At 38.7% G+C, this 22,173-nt stretch overlaps 1 protein-coding gene across 2 annotated transcripts in view; it reads left to right on the plus strand.

The window, feature by feature from the left end:
* Nucleotides 1–8,453: 8,453 nt before the first annotated feature.
* The window catches only part of LOC101167868 (semaphorin-3ab), a 73,024-nt gene continuing 59,304 nt past the window's right edge, over nucleotides 8,454–22,173 (plus strand). The window contains exon 1 of one of the 2 annotated variants that reach the window (XM_011476831.3): nucleotides 8,454–9,218. In XM_011476831.3, coding sequence (XP_011475133.1) covers nucleotides 9,119–9,218 — 100 coding nt within the window. In that variant the 5' untranslated portion in view covers nucleotides 8,454–9,118. The remainder of the gene's footprint in view (nucleotides 9,219–22,173) is intronic. The other variant, XM_004070605.4, reaches the window with a different exon arrangement.

A 22,173-nucleotide genomic window follows, 5' to 3' on the forward strand; every position in this document is an offset into this window, starting at 1 on the left:
CAGCTCTTGAGTCACTAAATAACCACAGGAAATTTTTTAAAGAATTTTCAATGTAGACATAACAGAATTTCCAAGGTTTCTAAGCAAAGATTTGGATTAAATTGATCTGCTGTCTAGTCGTTTGAACCATTTTTACATTGAGACGTCTTCGCCCATTAATGCTAGCTTTTATATTGTTATATAATTGTGTCAAGACTGTATTTTTATTTAATCATTTATTGGGGAAAATGAGTGTACAACATTCATATTTAAATAAAGACACATTTGTGTGCATTTGGTTTTTGTTTTTTTAGTGAAATTATAAGGCAAAAATGATATTCTGAGACAGAAAAAGTTGGCAGGGACTTTCGGACCTGCTAAATCATCGGTTTTGCACAAACTATGGAGGAAAACCCTCAAAAAGGCATTTTTTAAGGCACGGTAGTGGGAGTATCATTGATTGAGGTTTATGATTAGCCAAGGAATTGCATTTTCTTTTTTCAATATCACTTTTCAAAGCACTTGACACAGCTGTATTTGAAAAATGGAAAGGTAACAAATATTCTCATTAAGTATGACTCTGTCCAGGAAGAAAATAACAGCACTTCTCTAAGATTTCCCAGCATCCCTGCACTGTGCAGCGGAGTGTGGGAGGCCGGTGAGGCGGCTTCAGCCTGTGTGGGATGATTATTGGTAGCTGTGAAGTTTAGAAAGCAAGCATCTGTGATTGTTCAGAAAGACGCGTTTAGAAAACCAACTTACAATGCGAGTCATCTCGGCATTAAACTATCTGGAGTCTTCCCAACACCAAATGCTGCAGAAGGTCTATATGGACACAGAAAACATGGCGTGCTAATGGAGGAGCTGCAGATGTCCATGTGTTCCCTCTGTTTGCAAGGAGAGCACACAAACATAACAGGAATTCAGCAATTAAAGCGGTGACTCACATGTACAGAGGTTGCTTAATAATCCTAAACCTTGGGGCAAATATTTTAACTGTGGAAATTTGCAACACGGAGGAGCATTGTGTGGCGCATTTTAAGGTGAGGAGGAAGGATAAATATACAGGGAATGGAGGTGTGGGTAGAAGGTGGATGTCCCCATGGTGGACTTTGAAAGGGGTGGTGGGTGGATGTGAAGAAGGAGCAGGCTGGCTTGTGCTTTTCTGAGCGCTCCATGAAATTAACGTTCCCCATTAAGAGGCCACTTTCCGTCTTTAGCGCAGCAGAAATAGAATCACGCAGAACCCCTGTTAGGATTTTAATTGTCAGCTTGAAAATAAAACTAAGATACAAGAGCTGTTTTATGATCTTCACTGTAGTTTCATGTCAGTTTGGTTTAAGGTTTGCTCTGCAGGTAGACTGTAGTGGTATGATCTTGTTATTTTGAGCCTTTTTGCATTTTTTAATTATGTTGTGAGCGTTCCACTCACTTTTTGGTCATTTGCCGGTTTTGGAATAAAACGTGCCAAAAACGGAGTCTGCAAATCAAAACCACTCACTGAACTTTTAATACGACATCCATTAACAATCATTGACAATCTACAATGCATGATCTACGTGATTGCATCATGACTCAAGGCCGTGTCACACAGCCACTGTGTACATTATGCACATATCTAAGACGGATAAAAACTGGTCAGACGTGAATTTACGTGGAAAAAGTGAGAAAAGTTGTGGTCTTTACATTCAATTTTCACAGATGTATCACAAATGAACAATGTTAAAACCCAGAAAGAAGTATGAATACACCACGCAAAGAACACGTAAATCAACGTGAACCGTGCGTGATGATTACACTTTTTTTACGCAATTCATTAGTGATTTGTGTGTCAATTTAAAAGTTGTGGAACGCCACAAGTTTGCGTATGCATCTAGCAAAAATCCCACATAATTCCATAAGATTTATGAAGCAATTGCGTATAAACTACGTAAAATTAACTGTCTAATTCTCAACCGACCAAAATGTTTTTTACAAGCTCAAAACCAAATTCACGTAAAGACCCATCAGCCAAAACTCTTGACGGACATCTGTGGACATTGACAAATGGCGAACGAGGGATTCACTTATGAATTACGTGGATCACACATCTATCACAAAAGAACGAAATTTCACATGAAGAGCAAAATGGCCTTAAGATTATGACCTATAATGAGAATGCTAAGATCTATGTCCAGCTATGAAAAACAAAAATCACTTATGTTTTTGCTTTTCAGCAGATGCTCCATTTTGGTAATTTTTTATAGCATTAAGGCTTAAGTCTGCAACCCCAACTCAAGCTTTGTTGACCTTTGACTTTGGGAAGAGACCGCCATCTTGAATTTTGAACCATCGCCTCCTAACTTCTCAAGCATCACTGGGAAAAAATGGTAGAATTACAAGTTATAGATCTCCCTGTTGCACGTACTTACAAAATAAAAATAAACATTTATCTTCCTTAGAAATGGCACTATAATCTTCACTTTGTGAAACCCAAAGGTTAAAACAAAGTTTTCTTGCATGGCGGTGTAATAAATAGTTCTCCTTCAGACTGTATGAAGGATGTTTCAACATTCCTGTTGAAAGTTGGATAAAACTGAGGATCTAATCAGTATTTAACTTAGGAATAGGAGTTTTTAACCCTATGTGTATATGTGAAGCTCCTTGAAGTTGTGTGCCTAGTTGAGCTTGAGGAAATGGAGATCATATTAAAAATATATTTATATAATTTCTTTTAGGACTCAAGTAAAGCTAGAAGCTGACATTTACTGAGAGAAATGACTGTTGGTCTGAAGAAACATCAAGAAAAGGAACTGGAGTCAAACAGGAAGGAAGGAAGCTCGTCAGTGCCGACTCCACCAAACAGTGGCAGGGCTCTTCGTGAGACTTAACGCCGCTTCTCTTCTGCTGCAACAGCAGAGAGGGAATGAGCAGGAGGGAGGGTGCTGCGGTTGACTAGCAGTACTGCTCTTTCTTCCTTTGACCTCCTTCCAGCGCCTTCTCCACCAGACACTCCCGTTCGCTCCTCAGGCGGAGGACTGGCGCACTACCCTGAGAAACTGCCGTCCTTATATACTGTTCTATTTTTAACCACTCGCAAGCCAAACTATTTTTAACCAATATGAGCTCACGGCTCCTCCCTTTAGACCAATGAGACGAGAGAGTAGAAAACAAGACAAACCAATCACAGGCGAGGACAGGAAAGAGGGGGCGGGTTACACAAGATCCCATTGTCTGCATTGAAGGAGAGGGAAAAAAAGAAAGAGGTCTCACTCTGAAAGGTTTTCAGACTACAAATATTCGAAATGTAAATTAAAATTGAGCCTCATCATGTGGTTCTTTTGTGTCTGTACCTGGAAAAATTATATACAATTTTTTTAACTGATGTCAGAGGAAAAAATTTGTCTTCGTATAAAACGTTTTTTAATTTACTAAAAGAAAACCTCAAATAAGATATTTTTCAAGTATGAAATAAGGTATTTATGCACATTTGTTTTCACAAATACTATTTTTTTAAATATCGAGCTTAACTATTAAAATAAAAAAGAAAGAAAAGAATAGAATGCAGACAGTCCTTTCGTTAGTGAAAGAGTTGTGTTTTTTTTTTTTTTTTGCCATGACCACAGACTGAGACTATGATTGTCTGCTGGTTGTGAGTCATCAACACACCCACATTTGTGTTGTTTCCGAAATTTAGAACTTAGATCCATCCATTGTGCACACGGAAACATCGTGAGGCATCTGTTCCATTTGTGACAAGGCTTCGTCTACTTACACAGGCGCATGCGCGCACAGACGTGTATTCTATCGGGTTGCGCCTTGGCGCGCTCTCGACAGCCGCGCCCCCGCACAAAGAAGTTCCAGCGCATCAATTCGTGTGCGCGCAGAAGGTTCAAATCACATCTTTCCAAAATCCGCTTCCCACCTCGTTATAAATTTAATCACATCTGTTTTAAAAGTTTGAAAGAAAAATGTAGGGTAATTATCACAAGTTTTTTATTTTATTATAAAAACATTAAAAAAAGTGACTAGAGTAACTGCCAGAGCAGATAGCTCCAATTTTTATGCAATGCAGTAGTCGTAGTTTTAATATGAAGGCCGGTAAGAGCAACATTAATTGTTTATCAGCAGGACATGATATTAAGAAGACAGATCGATTTATTAAGAAGTTACTGAATCTTCAGTCAAGAAGATTTACACTCACTAACAACAGTCAGTAGGTCTTTTCCTTGTAGCCACTCCGAAGGATACAGAAAGGAGGGAGACCTTGGGTAATGTAGGTCATAAAAATATACGTTTAATAACTGTACCACAACTTGCGAATGGTTTTAAAAAGTTTATATATTTCAAATCGGTAGTTTAACCTTCGCCACCTTTGGTCGTTGTCTGGCGTAGTCTGACCTCTAGTGGTCGGAATATGTCATTACATACGAACGTTTTAAATAAAGTTTAAACAAATTTGGAAAATATTTCAAAGTCACCGTCCTTTCTTTAACTGAATCTATATTCTTTTTTATGACTTTTTTTGTCACGTTCTAATGGAATAAAAATGAATCTAAACATAACGTTTGTAGAATTCCATTCCCGAAGTTGTTCTCGCAGGACCTAAAACATCGCGAGATCATCATAGTTTAATACATGTAAAAATAAGGAACTGCGCTAGATGGCAGCCCTGGCTTTTCTGGGATAAAGAAAAGCTAGGAAAAAAAGAAAGGTAAGGAAAATGCACGTTTTAAAAACAGCATTCCTAATTTTTTTGTAAATTTATTGGGTAAAAATATTGCTTAAAAAAACAAGTTGCATACCTTTACATAAGAAAACTAAAATTGCAGCAAATCTAAATGAGACCAAGCAAAAGTAACTGGATGTAAAAAGATTCAACTAAACCTACATACCACCTTTTTTCTTTTAATTGTATTTGTTAGGTGACCTTGCGTGTTTTGGAACCACTAGCTGCTAATTGGAAATAAACTGGTGGTAATTACTTCAACACAAACAGCTGAGATACTTAGAAATGTTAACCTGGGGTGATCATTACACAAACAGACTGCACAACTCCCCACATTACCTCAAATGAACCATGGAAGAAAATAAAACCTGTCTTTTTATCAGTCAAAAGTCTTTTTTGGTTTAATTTCAAGGGCAGCACATCAATTTGAACACACAGATACAATCAGAATTACCAGAAAATAAGAAGTAAACATTATTTAGGTATTTATTAATTATCAATTTTCGACTGGTCACTGCAACTTAAAGTACAAAAACAAAAACTTTTCTTATAGCCTAAGTTTGCAAATAAATCCCCTCTGAAAGCAAACCACTTCAAACCTTGGTATCAGTTTCCACAAACCAAAATTTGGATCTCTGCAGCACCGCAGGCCTAAACTGTCAAAATGTTATCCAAAGTGAAAACTTTTCCAACGGTGGGTGAACAGCAAAATTAGTTGGTTGGGGATCCAAATCCAATGCCTGACAGCTTTTCTGGAAAACCTGTAGGCTGCAACTAAATACAAATCAAGCTTTTGTAATTTCCAGTTTTCTTTTTTCCCCACAACACGCTCAGTAATCATGTGCTGCAGATGATCGTAGATCTTGTATCAGGAGCCCCTGTTTCACTAATTGGCATCTGTGAAGTGGCCATGTTGGGTCAGAAACCAACAAAAAGGATGTCTTTGAGGTCTCATTAACGGCTCCATTCTCCCTCACTTCAGGAAACACAGCGAATGGACATGAGTTAATGGAAGCTGTGTGTGTGTGTTTATGTGCTAGCCAGAGAATAGCGGTGGTGGAATCTGAGATCAGCAACAAAAGGGAACATCAACCAGAACTTAAATGCTAATTGACTAATTCAGGTCATTTGTTGGAGAAACATCAGAGGCTTTTTGTTTGAGCTAACTGAGCATTTACTTGTTGTTAACAAGCTGACTGATGAATTTGGTAACAAGCTTCAAATGATCCTGTCTTCATGGGCTGGACGTTTAGTGGGTCTTAGTTTTTCTGTTTGTGCCAGCCGCTTAAAAAAAGGCTCTGTGACTCAGTATTTAATTTCTTTAGGATTAATGATTTGGTAAATGTTTTGAAAGGTGATCAATCCTAATTTGATTTATAGACCCCTCTCCAAAGGGTCTTTAATATGTTCTTGTAGCCTTTTTCCAATGATGGAGGACATATGTAAATACATTTAAGCTTAAAACTGCATTTATGAGTTAAAATGTAATTTGAAAAAGAATATAAGTGTGATGAAGAAAATCCGCTAGGAAGTCCACAAGCTCCGCTCCATTCTGATGCATCCGCTTGAAGACGACTAGATCCATGTCCGTCTTCGTTTTTCTCGTTCAAGCGGGAATCTGGATAGTTCCAATATTTCTCACCGGCACTGGTAATGCTAGGTCTGGGGTAAACAGAGAGCTCTCAGCAACGGGAATGGAAGGTTGCTCTGTGCCAACAGTATCGCCCACAACTCAGAGGGTGAATTTCGAATGAACTTCTGCCGCTCTGCAGAAACTATATCCTAGAAAACGACACAGCTTTTATCATTTTGGTTAAAATCGGCATAATCCTAATTAAAAAGACCACTGGGAACACTTTTAAAATAGATCAAAAGATGATCTGAGAGGGTCTTTAAAGACCCAAAAAGTGGGATGATACAAAATTACTGTTTAAGGTTTCTGGAAGTCATGTCACTAAGGTGAAATCAAAGGTTGCTTTTACTGCAAGATGAATACAAGAGGCAACACATGAATCAACTCCCAAGCTGTAAGGATCACCATGAGATCTGGAGTTTCTCTACATTTTTCTAGTTTGTTCAGACCTATGGATTTTGGAGAATTCCTCAGATTTACAGGAAGTGGTCCATCTTCTCCATGCTGGATCAACACCTAAAGAAATTGTGTAGTTAATAAATTTTGGTGACTCAAGAAAAGTTTTTTAAAACTCTATTACAGTATACCAATTATTCATGAAATTACGCAACCAACCCCAAACCATAAATCCCCTTTTTGCTGCACTGATTTTTCTTTTCCCCTTTTTGCGAGTAGATTTATGTGAGTGCCGTACCGTGCAGCTGCCGTTTCTTCCTGCTGAAGGTCGCCTCAGCAGCAGCTGGTTACACAATCTAACAGTGAGGTGACTTTTTCTTTTATTCACCAATTAAGAAAACCTTAAATGACAAGCAGAGTTTAACAAAGTCACTCTGAATGAATGGATGGAATGGAATGAATGAAATGGAATGGATGGAAACAAGTTTATTTTGAATATATATATAAAAAAAAGAGAAAATAAAGAAAATGTTCACACTCTAGAAAAATCAAAACAAAACCATTGTTATAAACACAAACAGAGAAAAAAAATATGAACACATATATTATGAACAATTATACAAATATTCGAAAACTCTAACTGTGTTATGCTAAATAAACATCAGGTCAGAATACTTCATTAAAAAAACCCTAATTATCCTTTAATCAACAAGCAGGGACAATATGTTTTTGACGAATCCCAATTCCTTTGACGGAATTGGTGCTTCTTCGTTTGCAGGGAACCCAAATTCATAATTTAATCCAGAAAATAAATAAATAGTCTTTGTTGTCAACTTCAGCTGTTGAAAAATTCAGCCTGGGCTGATTATTCCCAGAGAGCTGGTGTCCAATGACAAACAACAGGAAGGTGGACGGTACAGGCTTTAAAGACCAACTCCGATGAAAATCATCTTGTTGTAATCGAGAGGCAGCTGTCACATTTTTACACGCCTCACAATGGCTGAAGAGGCTTTAAGAAAAAGTCATTTTTATTTACTTCTTATATTTTATCTAGATTTTTAATTATTCAAAACAACTTAGTGGGAAAAAAAGAAGACGAGACAAAACGCCGCGGTCTGGGCTATGACGAATAAAAATACAATCAAGTGTTCTTGACCGGGAGGCGGCAGTCACACTTTTACACCCTGCACGATGAAAAAGTGAAAGTTTTACGGCGAATAGACATCAGTCAGGGGCCACATTTCGAGGTTGTGCTGACGGGCAGATTATCCCACTTTTTATAAACCCCTGGGCTACCGGGGCAGTTGGCGGCACTTGATACAGACGGCCGCCAGACAGAGACATTTACACATCGTCCAATCAGAGCTGCCGCCGGCCGGCGATTTGGCTACTACCGCCCTGTGGCTAACCAGCTGTCACCCGATTTAGCAATGACGTCATCCCCACCTGGCTGCCACATGACTACATTCATGACCACACCAACGATTTTCAAAAAACTGGGCGGCAGCATCAAATCTGAAGGAATTAGGAGATTTCTCCCCATCACACAGTGGCAGTTGTATATGTGTAGTGTAAAAGTGGCATAAGCATAACTAAAGGAGCACTGCTTTGAAAATAATTCAAAAGATGATCGGAGGGGGACTTCAACGTTCAATATTGAACAAGAGATTAGAGTAAAGTTACTTCTCTTTCATAGCTGCACCCAAATTCAAACATTAAGAAAAACCAGTAATTTCATAAAAGTGATTAGGTTTTTACTGTTTTTTTTTGTCTATTTGTAGACATCACAGTCACATCATTTATTTCATTTCTTTGCTAACAAACTTCATTGTGAAGACCAGAGCTGAGAAAGTCAAAAGAAAAAAAAAAGAATGGGGTGGAAGAGAAAGAGGGCCAGGGAGATCTGAATAAACATGAAAGCTTATTTCTCTTTCTCATTTCCACTTTAACTAGGTTTTCCCAGAGCAGTGAATGGAGGAGTGTGTCCGCTGCATTTGTGTGTGTGCGTTGGGTGGCCACAAAGATCTGGGATCTCTTTCTCCCTCCGAAAGGCGGAGGGAGAAAGAGAGAAAGCACATGCAGGGACAAAACTCTGAAGGGTAGATAGCTGTCAGGCTGCGAGGAGGCAGCACAGAGACGACTTCGTCTTTTCTGGGAACACGTTGTGTCCTCTGCAGCTCTGAAACCCTCACACAAACACACACAGATGGTGAGGTAGAGTGTGTGTGAGAGCTGCTCCTCCGGACTGTTTGAAGTGTTTTGGATTTGGCATCTTTGTGAGTTGGAATTACACTCTGAAAGGACCTGAACAGTGAAACATTTGAGACCTAACCTGAATTCAAGACCGGGACTTTGACTGGTTTGGCTGAAGTTGTCAGGTTTAAGCTGCGTCTGTGGAGAAGATGTATTGGTTGGCGGCATCGGTCCTTCTAATCCAGCTGGGATCCACTCTGACGGGAGCGTGGAGAGCATCTCAGCCGAGACTGCAGTTCACTCACTCCGGTAAGAGCCACATGTGCATTCAGCATGCCTCTGACCGTCTACTACATCAGTCTTCTTGTCATGCTCCCCACACACGCCCACACACAGGTGGAATGACTCACACCATTCCCTTTAATCTTTCTTCTTTCCCTTCTTCACATATTTGACAGATTATGACAAAGTTTTTTCTTCTTTTTTCCCCCATGACTGACTAAATCATCCTTCAGCCACCTCTATACACGTAGAAGCTTAGTCCCCAGAACATCCCTTTTTTGTCTTTGGACCATAAGACATTTGCAGACATGTCCACCCAACCTACCAACACAAATTTATTATGGAATTTATGACCCCCTGCAAGAGAATTTATGCTCTTTTTAAAAGGCGACTGAACACTTCAGAGACTGAATAAACTGCCAAAATGGGCCAAAAACTATACAAGTTGCTGTCCATTTAACATTTGAAACATTTGAAAGTTAACGCAAGGTGTAGCATTTAATGCAACCTGTGTGTGTAAAGATTAACCAGACGGAAGATGTTTTCTACAGAGACTTTAGGAGTATCTTTAAAATCATCAACGTTTTTGACTCAAAGACTGCATAAATTAAATAAAGTTTACACAAAGACCCGTTCTTGCTGCTGCTGGTCAACATAAATTATAAATACAATTCTTACCAATGTTTACGTGGGACCCTTTTTTCATTTAAATGTATGTCTTCTTGCACTTTTTTTTTAGGATCTTGGAAAAATTTAGCAATTATTTATCAAAACCAAAGACATCCTCCCTGTCATAAATTTACTCCTTGTTAGCACAACCCACCCCCCCACCCCCCGCAGGATTTGAAGAAGTGTCTGTCTGTTGGATTATTTATGCCGTACAAAGAAATAATTATCAGATGGCAGAAATCCCAGAACCACATCACCACCATGTTAATTATTTCTTGGCCTGGGGCTGATCTGTTTACCTCTGTGAAATCCACGAGCTCCATGCTGGTTCATAAAACTGGAAAGGAACAGCAGAACCTCCCTTTGGAACAGAGAGGTGACCCCGGGTCTCCTAAATTTCAGCACAGAACTGCGTAAACAGGGAGTTGCACGAGGATAAACTGTGGAAGCAACGCGTTTGCGGCGAGCTCAGGCTCGGGTACCGCAAACAGTCTGTTTAAGCTTGCATCAGCTGTCAGCCGTACCGCCTTACGTCTGGTGGGAACATCAGAAGTGTTGGGTTGTCTTGACTGCAGAAGAGAGGGATTTGAACATGATGGATGGGTCACAGACAGGTCATTTGACGCTTTCAGAGTGGGCTGTTCACACAAACAATGGCTGACTTAACACTTTGACCCATGTTGGTTGCTTGTTGTTTGCTGGTAACACCCACCACTGCGGAATGGAATGAGAAAGAGCTGCTTCTTGTAATTAAAACAGGATTTGATGGTTTGCCTACTAAACTCAGTTATTGGGAATCCTCCTGAAATGATAGGGATTTATATAATTAATTAAGACAAAGTGAACTTAATTTCCAAAAATCATAATTATTGGAGCCACTAAAAAGTGAGAAACAATTTGATTACATCTCTATGGAGAAAATGTGAAAAAAAAATCAACTTTTCTTAATTCTGTGTGAGGTTTCGAAGCATATAGATCGTATATCTTCCGTTGCTAGGACTTGTTTGTCAAAAGCACATCTGTCCATAAACAGACCTGCTTGGTTTTCAGAACCGCTGCCCACGTTGTTCGTTTCTCACAAAGCTGAAGCATCAAGTGTTCAAGCAGCAGAGGTGTCTGCAGGAGCCAGAATCTGTGGAGACGGGAGAAAAATGGTTAGATGTGCCCAAAGCGAGAGATGTCTGCCATGATGCCAGCATTTGTCCTCTCTATGGGAGCTCTATATGCCGGCCACTTCCCTTCTCATCTCCACCGAGGTTTTCCTTAGACAGAGGGCGGAGATATTTTCAAAGGATGTTGCTGTAATTACAAAAGGATTTCAGCTCCACTTAATCACTTAATGTGAGGTTGTTTGTCTATTAATTTGCATCTAGGTTGTTCTACATTTTTTTAGGTGTACCTAAAAACAAATTTTTTTTAGGCTTTATTTATATTAAGAAAGCTGTAGACAAATTCAGACCCAGTCTGAATCAAACCCAGTTCAAGTATCATGTGACACATTGATTAGAAAATATATAAAATAAAATGTTAGAAGAAGATTCATCTTTGTAACAGTGTAATTACTCATAATCATAAATAGACTTTTCGCAGTAATGCATACATTTCAAACACATGTCAAATTAGATTACTTAAATATAATGATTGTCAATTAAAGTCATGTACAGTTTGATCTGTTAAAATTCTTCGTTATCAAAATTTCATTATGAAATATAACCACTATGTAAGTAGACCATGAAGGTGTTTTCTGTTTGTTGCACCTACTACTTACTTAGATGAAACCAAGTCAACTTTATTCACTTTGAACAAAGAAAACAAGCGAGATTTCCTCAACAAAAGAGTTTTTCAGCTCAGACTTATTGGTGTCACTTCTGGATAACGTCCTTAACTCACGTGCTGACAGCCAGCAGGTGTCTGGGAGTTGTAGGTCAGACATATTTTCTTTGTGTCCGTGTCCTGCTAGTCACCCTGGGTGGGAATTAAAGCAACAAAACCGGGCTTGGAGGACCGTTGTTGGAACCATTCAGGCAAGAAAATAATGAGAAGGCAGGGGTTGACATAGCCCAGAAATTTGCACTGGCCCACAGGGCCAGTAGTTTTTGAAACTTACTGGCCCTGCCTGAAAGTTACTGGCCCGACACCGCGCATAGCGGGACCCGCCGCTCCGCAGGTGCTTGCAACTTTAGGGGGGTCCGGGGGCATGCCCCCCCGGAAACTTTTAATATGGTGCAATTTGGTGCATTCTGGTGACATCACTTATTTCTACACTTTTCAATGACTGAAAATAGAGCATTTCAAACTTAAATCTGCTCTAGTCTGTTTCAGATGTTTTGAAGAGAGCACTGCAGTGTAGTAAGTAACACTAGTTCAGAAGTTTTCATGGTGCTTCTAACGGCAAATATCGCAATAAATCATAAACCTTAAATGTGTTAAAACAATCTAATGGCAGCTTGAACCATTTAACGAATCAAATAAATCCCTTAATGCATTTGACCAATCGGATGGACGCCTTCACATTGTTGACCAATCAGATGGAGCCCTGTTATGTTAGATGTTTGTAACCTATGTCAACGTGGGTCATTTGGAGTATAATTTTTAAACTGGGAATGGTTATTTGGTTATTTTGCTGTTTGTTTATATACCGCAAATTATATCGTTATCGCAATTTTAATCTCTGATATCGCATATCGCGAGTTTTCCTCATATTGTGCAGGTCTAACTGAGATCATTCAGCTAACTAGAAATACTTACTGCTTACAGTGTTGTACAGAAAAACAAAATTAAGTAGTTTAACATTCTACTGCATTTGAGTCTGAGATTCAGGTATTTGGAGTTGCCTTTAATTCTTTGACATTCAGCTTAAAGCTTAGTGGATACAGTTTCATCTTCAATGCATTCATTAAATATCTTGCTGTCCATAGTACTAATTATACCCATTACTCCATCTAACATATTCCTATCTATTCCTGCCATGTCTTCCACATCTCTGACATGCTTCAGTCTCTCTTCAGTGACGGTGTCGAATTTATAATCAAATGTAATAATAACCCACTGGCTTGTGCCTTCGTTGTTGCTGTTTAACATTGTTTTGTATTGAATTGTTACATTCAATAAAGTTTGAAAAAAAAAAGTAGTGAGCGCGTGCCGCGTGGTGCTCGGCAGTGAAAGCCGAGCGCGCGCAGGCGGGAGAGAAGGAGAAGTGATCAAAGGTTTCCCATAGAAACCCTTGAAGTCTGAACACAGGACTAGCAGAAAAACTAAATTATGAAGACGAGGTAAATCTACACGTTTTCGCAAAATTTACTTTATTGAAAAAGGTGAAGAATATATAAACCGTTAGATATTTTAGTGGCCCGAGCGGACAAGTGAAAAGTAAAGTCTTGTGGTCCGCACTGCTCGAAAAACAGGACTGGGCCAGCGGACAAATGGCTATGTCGAGCCCTGGAAGGACGTGAACAGCGGGGCAGAAACAGTAATGTAAAGCACTGGCAACATGTGACAACAAGGACAGACGTTAAGAAGCATTAATGAAAGGTCCTCAAAACCAAACACGGTAAAAAAATGACTTTGCTTACTTGGGGAAAGGTTTTTAAGTTGACAAATGTGAATGAAACTCACCAACTGAATGCCCTTTAGTTCTGCTTAAAGACCCACTCCAATGGAAATGTTTTTGATGTTTTATGATTGAGGTCAGAAAAAAAAACGATAGCATTTTCAAATATTCTTTATTCAAATTGCCATGAAACAGGAGCAGATGAAAAAATGCCATTTGAAAAATTTGTATTTGTGATGTCGAAATACGCTTGGGGGGGCCACAAGCTTCCTGCGTTGCTCAATTCTAATGCATTCACTTGAAAACAACGAGATCCATATAAGTCTTCATTTTCCGTGTCTGAGCTGGCATCTGGCTCAAAACTGTATACGGCTGGATGCCTCCAATATTGCTCGCTATTTTTCTTTTTGCAGAGGTAATGCTAGGTTTGGGGTATGAGGGGCTGTAAGCTAGTGGGAGAGCGTGTAAACAGTCGGGTGACGGGAAGTGGGGACGGGTTTACTCTTTGCCAACAGTCCCACCCACAACTCGGAAGCAAATTTCTAATGAATTACTGCCGCTCTGCAGAAAGTATGTCCCAGAGATTGTTTGGCTAAAAACGGCGTAGTCATAATTAAAAGACCACTGGAGACAGTTAAAATGGCTCAAAAGATCATCGGTGTGCGTTCTAAAGAGTCCAATTTCATGGCTCTCCTAATATGTTAGTTCATGCTCGTGCATTGAAAATTGATGCCAGAGAACGACACTGAAGCAAAGCAGAGATGCTGGCATCGTCAATAACCGCGACTTGACTGCAACTGAAACCAGATGGTGCAAATACAGACGGCTCTCTGGGCCAAATCAGAGCCTGTGCTTCTATAATTGTATTAAATAAAAATGTTGAATTATTCAGTGGAAACATGGAGTTTGTCGTGTTCATGGGTGTTGCCCTCTGGGTCTTAATCAAAAGCAAAACATAGAAAGCACAGAAATCCCCCTCTATTATATTACATTTAAGACTGCAGCTACTGAGGTCACAAAAGGTCAATGGCAGAGAGTCAACCAACACACAAACAAACAAATCACAATAGTCATCTAGAAATACAAAAAAGAGCAAAATCTTGCAGGCACTTGAATTGTCCTTTTTTGGAAGGGTTCGTTTAAGTTTTTGGTTTCTTTTATGGACAATATCCGCAGCCTAGCAAGACAGCAAACTGATGAAAGTGAATGAGACAGAACTTCTTCCTGTTTTCTTGCATCAGGGTTTATTTTATTTTTACTTTATGACATTTACTCCTCGAGTGTGAACTTCTCAATATGTGTTTGCATTTGTATTGTGCAATCTATAAAAGTCTGGGTTTGTGGTTTCGTTCAGCAATGCAACTCAACATTTTCCAGCTATTTTTTGACATTTGCAAATAATTTGCTGATATGTCATATAGACACTATGAGCCTTAAATGCAAACGTCTATATTTCATTAAATCAGTGTACTATAAGACTTTTTGTTCAGTTGGAATACACTGATATGTATAGACAGGCTCCTGCTTCACATTTGTACACACAAGCGAACACTCTCACCCCATTGGGGATTCAAACCCACAATTCCTGGCTAATAGGAGGCCAGGGCCTTATCCATTACTGAAGCATTTATTATGAAAGCCTGAATTCAATTTCAATTCAATTTTATTTATATAAAATTCACAACAATAGTCGTCTCAATGGGCAGTTCAGAAATCAAAAAGATAAAAACAAAAACAAAAAAGGAAGGTGGAAAATCCAGAGGGCAAAGATGACAACAGCAGACAGAACAAAAATATTGAAACTATTTAATGAAAAAATTGACTTAATAAAGCACTTAGCAGTGAATTTTACCTCTGAATTATTAGCACAGCAAGCTGTTTATGTGCTACATTTTGTCACCTTTGTTAGCCCTGACTTCAAAATAAAACCTAGTATTTTCATCCAAAGCCTTTTTTGAAACTTTTATCATTCATTGTTATACATCTGTTTATATGTTTATTTTTATTGTGTTAGTTTGAAACAAATTAAAGCAAAGAAACCCCTGTACTACACCGTTATAAAACATGAATGCTAATTGTAACACTTTTGTGACCTTGAATTAATTATTGTTGTATATTTATTGAAATGTCTTTCATACTCAGTCACTTTCATTATTCTTCATAATTACTGCTCTTAGCCTGTAGGACAGTCATGCAAAACATTTCCTGCATATTATACTATGAGTATATGACAAATGAAATATGAATTTACAATGTCAGATACAGGATGTGCGTTGTAGACAAATTTCTGTTTATTTGTTGTTCAGAAGGATGTGTGGGAAGTTTGACCTAATTCTAAAGCTGATTGCACAGGTTAAATGTCCAAAACCCTGGAATGTGAAAGAATTGGAAGATTTTTCTGACCAAGGTCTTTGTTTAACCTCATAACATTACAGGTTTATGCTATATAAATAAACAGAAAGGGAGAAGGAAAATATAAAATATTGAGCCGTTTTACCCTCTTACAGTGAAGCACCTCCTTATGGCTAAGTATTACCAGTGAATCCCTAACTTCTTGGATAAAAAACACGAACACACTCCTTAGAGTAATGAATCCATTTTCCCACCCATTCGCTAAATGGAATTGTGATTTTCTTGATGATAGATGGCAGCTGGATATGATAGCATCTTTCTACCACACGCAGAATGAGACACACAAATGTAAAGCTTCAGTTAAATGGACACACAAGGCTAGAAATGCATACATGTGCAGGGTAAAGTCCATCAGCGCTATCTTTGAAATCCATTATGATATAATCATCAGCTTGGTGAAATGCCAAAACTCTGTGCCTGTTTTAGTAAGTCATTTTGACTGTTAACCCACACAGGGGCAGAGTCATGTCTAATTCATGAAGCATCCACTTTGTGAATGAGTTTGCCAGACATTTCGTGTTAATCAGTCACTGGAGAAGGCTGACTTATAAGATGACTGTGAGATGGTAAAGTTACCCCACTGCGTCCTGCTGGACAAACGGACAAATTATAGTGTAAATGTGAGACATAGCTGCTGTTGCATGGAAATTGATTGGTTCACATATGTTGTATTAGTTATAATAGTTTTTTTTTTTTTACATATCTGCTTGCTTTTCTATGGCCGAGTTTTAGGGCCACGGGAAAAAAAGGGGAAAAAAAGTAAAATTATGAGATTTGTAGTTGTAAACGACTCTTTTCTCATAAATTTACATGTTTTAAAGTCGCAAATTTACAACGCATAGATTTAAGAGAAAAAAAGTCATAAAGTTGTTTTTGTATGACTATTAAAGTCATAAATATACAATTTCATTCTACTAATTTCACAGTTATGAATTTTTTCGCGTAAATTTACGACTTTAAAGTCGCAATTTAAAAAAAAAGTTTTTTGTTTGTAAACTCGCCCTAAAACTCATACTTTTCCTCTCTGGTTTTATGTTTACATTTCTTAAAAGGAAAATTTAATTAAATAAAAATGTCCATGTATTATGATATATTGTGCAGATATTTTTACTCGATTTTTCAGTATGGAATGTGTAACAATGTATAAACTTCAATAACTGTCAATTATAGGCTGGGTATCACTGTCAAAAAGCCACCCTAATAATTTTTTGAGCCATGTTTAACGCATTCCCAGTGGTCTTTTTATTATCATGGCGTTTTTAACGAAAAAACTTTTTAAAAAACTGAGTCGTTTTCTAAGACTTAGTTTCTGCAGAGTGGCAGTAATTCATTAGAAATTCACCTATTGAGTTGTGGATGGGATCGTTGGTGTGGAGCAACCCTGCTCCACTTTCCCTCCCCTTTGCTGAGAGCTCTTTGTTTACATGTTGTCCCACTACACACCAAATTTACATGGAGTGCAACAAAAATGGGGGTTAGTATTGGAGCTATCCAGCTGGACGGTTTTGAGCTACATATCAGCTTGGAGGAGGAAGACGGAGACCTACACAATAGTCATCTTCAAGTGGATGAATCAGAATGGAGCAATTTAGGGGGCGTGTGGCCCGCCCAGCGTATTTTATACATCACAAATAAGCTCCTTTTCAAATGGCTTATTTTCATCTGTTCCCAATAAAGAAATACTCAGAAATGAACGACCATGGGAGTATTTCAGGTAGGCAATTCGAGCAGTGCGTTTACCTGGTCACTCCTCCCTGCAGGCGGTTCAGTCTAATCAACTCACCTGTTCAGCAGCCTACTTAAGTTCCAGGTGTGCGGTCCAATCCCTTTTCTTCCATTTCTCTCAGAGCTCTGCTTTCGCCACCCCACCCTCCTCCCCGGTTTCCACCTGTGAGCTACGTTAAGGGGAGTTTCATACCCAAAGTTTTCTGTGGAGATCTTTGTTTATGTATCTGAACGGAGCCTTATGCCAAACTAAAAGAATTATGGAAACAAATTTTCTTTACTGCAAGAGTTGTCTGACTGAAATACAATTTTAAGCTTATTTTTCTTTATGTCCCCCATTATCAGAAAAGTGCCACAAGATTATGTTAAAAACACCAAAAACATGTTTTTCATTGGAGTTGGTCTTTAAATATTTGAATGTATTTGATTTCATCTACAAGGTCACTGCTCAATTTCAGATTCAGAAAGATTTGATTAGATTCTCATTATGTTTATTCTTAAAGTCATTTTACGTGGGTTTGAAACGCTTTTCACACACCCAGTGATCAAAGGGACAGAGGTGGAAACTTTAACAATTAAATGAATTATTACATAAAACACTGAGAAACTGCTTTTTTTTGCCCACAAATACACAAGATATTGCTTAAAAGAAAACTGTTTGAGGGTTTCAAGAGTCGATACAACATTTCTATGCAAACATTGATTTGATTGATTGAAAACCATCCCCAGTCACCATCTGTGTCGACACTGCACACTCATCAATTATTTTATACCTTAATTTTAATCACATTTTCTCCTGACACGTGTCATGTTTCCCTGCTCTCTTCAGCCTCCCTTCTCTCTCTTTACTGCTTAATTTCTAAAATAATCCACAAAAACCTTCAGAGCCAAATTAAAAATAAATCCATACTTCTCTATTCAGTTATTCTTTCTGATCTGTTTCTATGTAGGCCAGTGCTTTCGAGGCTCTGGGCTGGATGTGTAGCCGAGGTTTCACTCAGACATTTATCTGGCACAGGATCACGATACTCTCTGTCATTAATTTTAATTCAGCCGGTCCCCAGTCGTAAAACCTCCAAAACTTGTTACTCTTCAACTCAAACGGCAACTGATTGCTCAGTTCACATTTCAGAAAGATTTCAACTAAATCTGCCTTTTTCTCCAGAGGACGTCTTTAAGTGGGGGGAGTCGTTTGCAGACAAATTTGGCAAAATGCAAAGGATCACCATCATCACAATGCCTTTTAAAGCCATTAAGCCATATTGCCATTTCATTATTTTTTTCCCCTGAAATACTTAAGGACCATGTTTAGTGTCTTTGAAAACAAACTGAGGTAGTTACCAAGCCATTAAAAACCATGAATGAAGAGTTTGAAACTTGAGGGTTTTCTCAGGAGTCTAATTGCAACCACGCTTTGGCAACAACAAATGCTGACAACAGTGGACATGCAAAAACTTTACTCCTGAGAAATGTCTAGCCTCAAGCCTGGTATTAAGGAAAAACCCACAAGCTTCTTCCATTTCCCCTAAGTATTAATTTGCTTGACTCTGACCTCCCATCAGTGATCTGCAGCTGTGGGGCTTTCTGCTCCTTCATGGGTCTTGCTAACTCCAGATTTGTTTTTAGAATATTGTAATAAACAAATTTTGAAGAAAAAAAAAACAAGTTTGCTCCAAAAGCCAACAGGGAATTTAAATTTATGCCACTGTCCTCTGAAGTAAGAAGGCCATAGTAAAGGGTGAGGAATGTTTCCACCCTTCTTAAGTGAGCAGAAACAAGAGTGTAAATTGATGATTATTTCATGAATGCGCAGCATTTTACTAACCCCAATGTGTCGTTTACGGGCCCTCATTTCAGCAAAGCGCAGATGTATATTTCTCACAGCATTCCTTTCACTTGAGAGGCGTTAGGGAGTTAAATCCACAAAGGTACACTTAACCTGTTGGCCAGCGGGAAACCAGGAGCAGATGGTATCACCAGTCCTGGACTTACTCTGACCAAAGCTTTACCTCATTAGCTGTAGACTGAGGTGAACTGCAGATGCAGGATGTCTGAGGGTGTGCTGGTGGAGCAGATACTCAGGGGTTGGGTGGAAATTGCCCCACGCTGGTCCAAATTTCAGTCTTAAAACAAAGAAACCTATTTTCCAAAAAGATTTCCATTGTAGGTGCAGATGATGTCTTGTTTCAGATTTCTTCCACTACCAGAGCAAAAATATCTGATTTGTTTGCTTTGATGTTAGCGAGCTGATGTTCCTGTGGGTGATTACAGAAGAAGAAACCACAATAATCTGATTCTGTCTGTTATTTAAGTGATGGAGTTTTGCCACAAAAGGTTGAAAGTTGGACTTCCTTTTCCTGTTTAAAAATCCAGAGGATGTAGAGTAACTGATAGGCGGCTTTATCATCTGGACTCTAAAATGGAGATTCTTCATAAAATTGATCCTCAAAGTTGATTGTAAATCACAGAAGACATGATGATTATCCCTAACTTCCACAGAAGAACTGCTTCTCTCATGCCTGTGTTTATAAAATACTGGAATACTTTTATTACTTGTCTTCCTAAGTAGCACTGTGTGTGCATGCAGCTTTGAAGCGGAGCCAAGAAGTAGGAGCCAAAGGGAAATAAAAGACTGCAGCAGTCTTTCACTTGGGTGTGGACATTTGTTAGACCTTGCAGAAAGTTGACTTATTTCTCTTTTGCTGCAGTCAGAGCTTAAAGAGGAAACAGTGCAACGACTTCAGAGTCCCCAGTCCAGGGAACCGTGATTGTTTCCTGGCGAGAGTCGACCTCAAAGTCATAAACCAGGCCTTTACTGCAGACCGAGGAGATTAAACTAAGAGAAAATTTAAGTGATATTTAAAAACATTTTTTTTTTATTCTCCAGAAATGAGAAAACTCCACAATGCAGATGCAGGAAAGGAAATTATTACAAGCTTGTACGTTTTTTTTTTCTCAGCAAAAGGTGTTTGAAGTGCCTGAAACAAGCTGATCTTCAGCCTCACGATTGACAATTTCTATTAAAATAATCTCAAATTTAAAAGAATCTATAAATGAGTTTTGATGCCACATTCTGTGAAGCTAATCCTTAAATCTATGTTGTCACCCAAATACTTTGAATTTAATGACTATTTTTAAAGTTATTTAGCATAAGGTCACTTTTATGTTTGTATTGAAAAAATGACCTTATTTTCTTAATAGTATACCAAAAACTTTTTCTACTATTTTATTGGTTACAAAGGCAAAGAGTACTTAGTGTATTGTTGGATCAATCAGGAAACATCTGTGAGTAAGTTAGTGAAAGACCCACTCCAATAAAAAGGTTTTTAACTGAAGATAATTGGGTTTTAAAACTGCATTTCTTCATTCAAAATGTGGTGAGTCAAGAGGAGACAAAAAAAGGACTCTTTTGTGGCGTAGCAGGTCAATGGGTGGGACAAAGTCTCCTTGCTCCGATCCATGAAAATGAAAATGAAACAGGTTTTTGATTCTGCCTAAATACGGCAAAATCCTAATTAAAAGACGACTGGGAACATAAAACACAACAATATGTTTGGAGTTGGACTTTGAAGACCCTCTCCAATCATCTTTTCACCTATTGTAAAAGCGTTCTCATGCCGTTTTTAGTTCTTTGGAGTTCTTTAGAAATTTCCTTCCGAGTCGTGGATAGGACTGTTGGCACGCAGTAACCCTCATCCCCTCCCCTTCTCTGTTGCTGAGAGCTCTCTGTTTACGTGCTCTCCCACTGGCTCACAGCCCTGGACACCTCCAACCTAACATTATTGGTGGAATAAAAAATGACATACAGGTTTGAGCCAGATGCCAGCTTACATGTACATGCATCTAATTGTCTACAAGTGGATGCATCAGACTGGAGCGGAGCAGGGAGCTTGTGGCCCTCCCAGCTTATTTTCTAGAAAACAAATAAGCTCATTTTCCAACCGCATTTTTTGTCTGCTCATGATTCACAACGATTTGAATAAAGAAATACTCAGAAAGGCAAATTTGTGCTTAATTTTCGTCCTCAGTTGTCAGGAAAAAGTACCAAGAACATGTTAAAAGCACCAAAATAACTGTTTTCATCCCAGCGGGTCTTCAACCATAAATGCTGTCCCTGTGACATTTTTACCTTCCGTTTTCTCTGAAAAATGAAAGATCAAATGAGTGGAAAAAACCTGCCACGGCTGCCTACTGAAAGAATTTATCTGCCAGCAAAGCAAGTCACCACGACCTCATATTTAAAGTACATGTTACTGTGTGAATGTAAAAGTTCAGCCTTCTTTTTGAAAAAAAAAACAAATATTATTCAGATTAAACTTTGAATGGGCTTAATTGTGTGTGTTCCTCAACATGGTGACCCAAACCCAACTGTCTGATTATGATGAATATTCATTTGTCTAAAGGTTGAAGGTCGGGCTGTGCATGTGCTCTGGTCTGTAGGTGACACAGTCCAGACGTGCTGTGTCTGTGTGTTTAGCTATAATTCTGCTGTGGTATGTTTGTGTGCGCACGTGTGAGTCCTAGCAGAACAGAAACTAGATGGTTTATAAGTATGGGGGGGGCACTCCACACGTGAGCAGCTTCAAAACTGACCACAAAAAATCATCAGTTTGACAGGCAGGAAAA

Source organism: Oryzias latipes, chromosome 7, assembly GCF_002234675.1.
Source record: "Oryzias latipes chromosome 7, ASM223467v1".
Classification (NCBI taxonomy): domain Eukaryota; kingdom Metazoa; phylum Chordata; class Actinopteri; order Beloniformes; family Adrianichthyidae; genus Oryzias; species Oryzias latipes.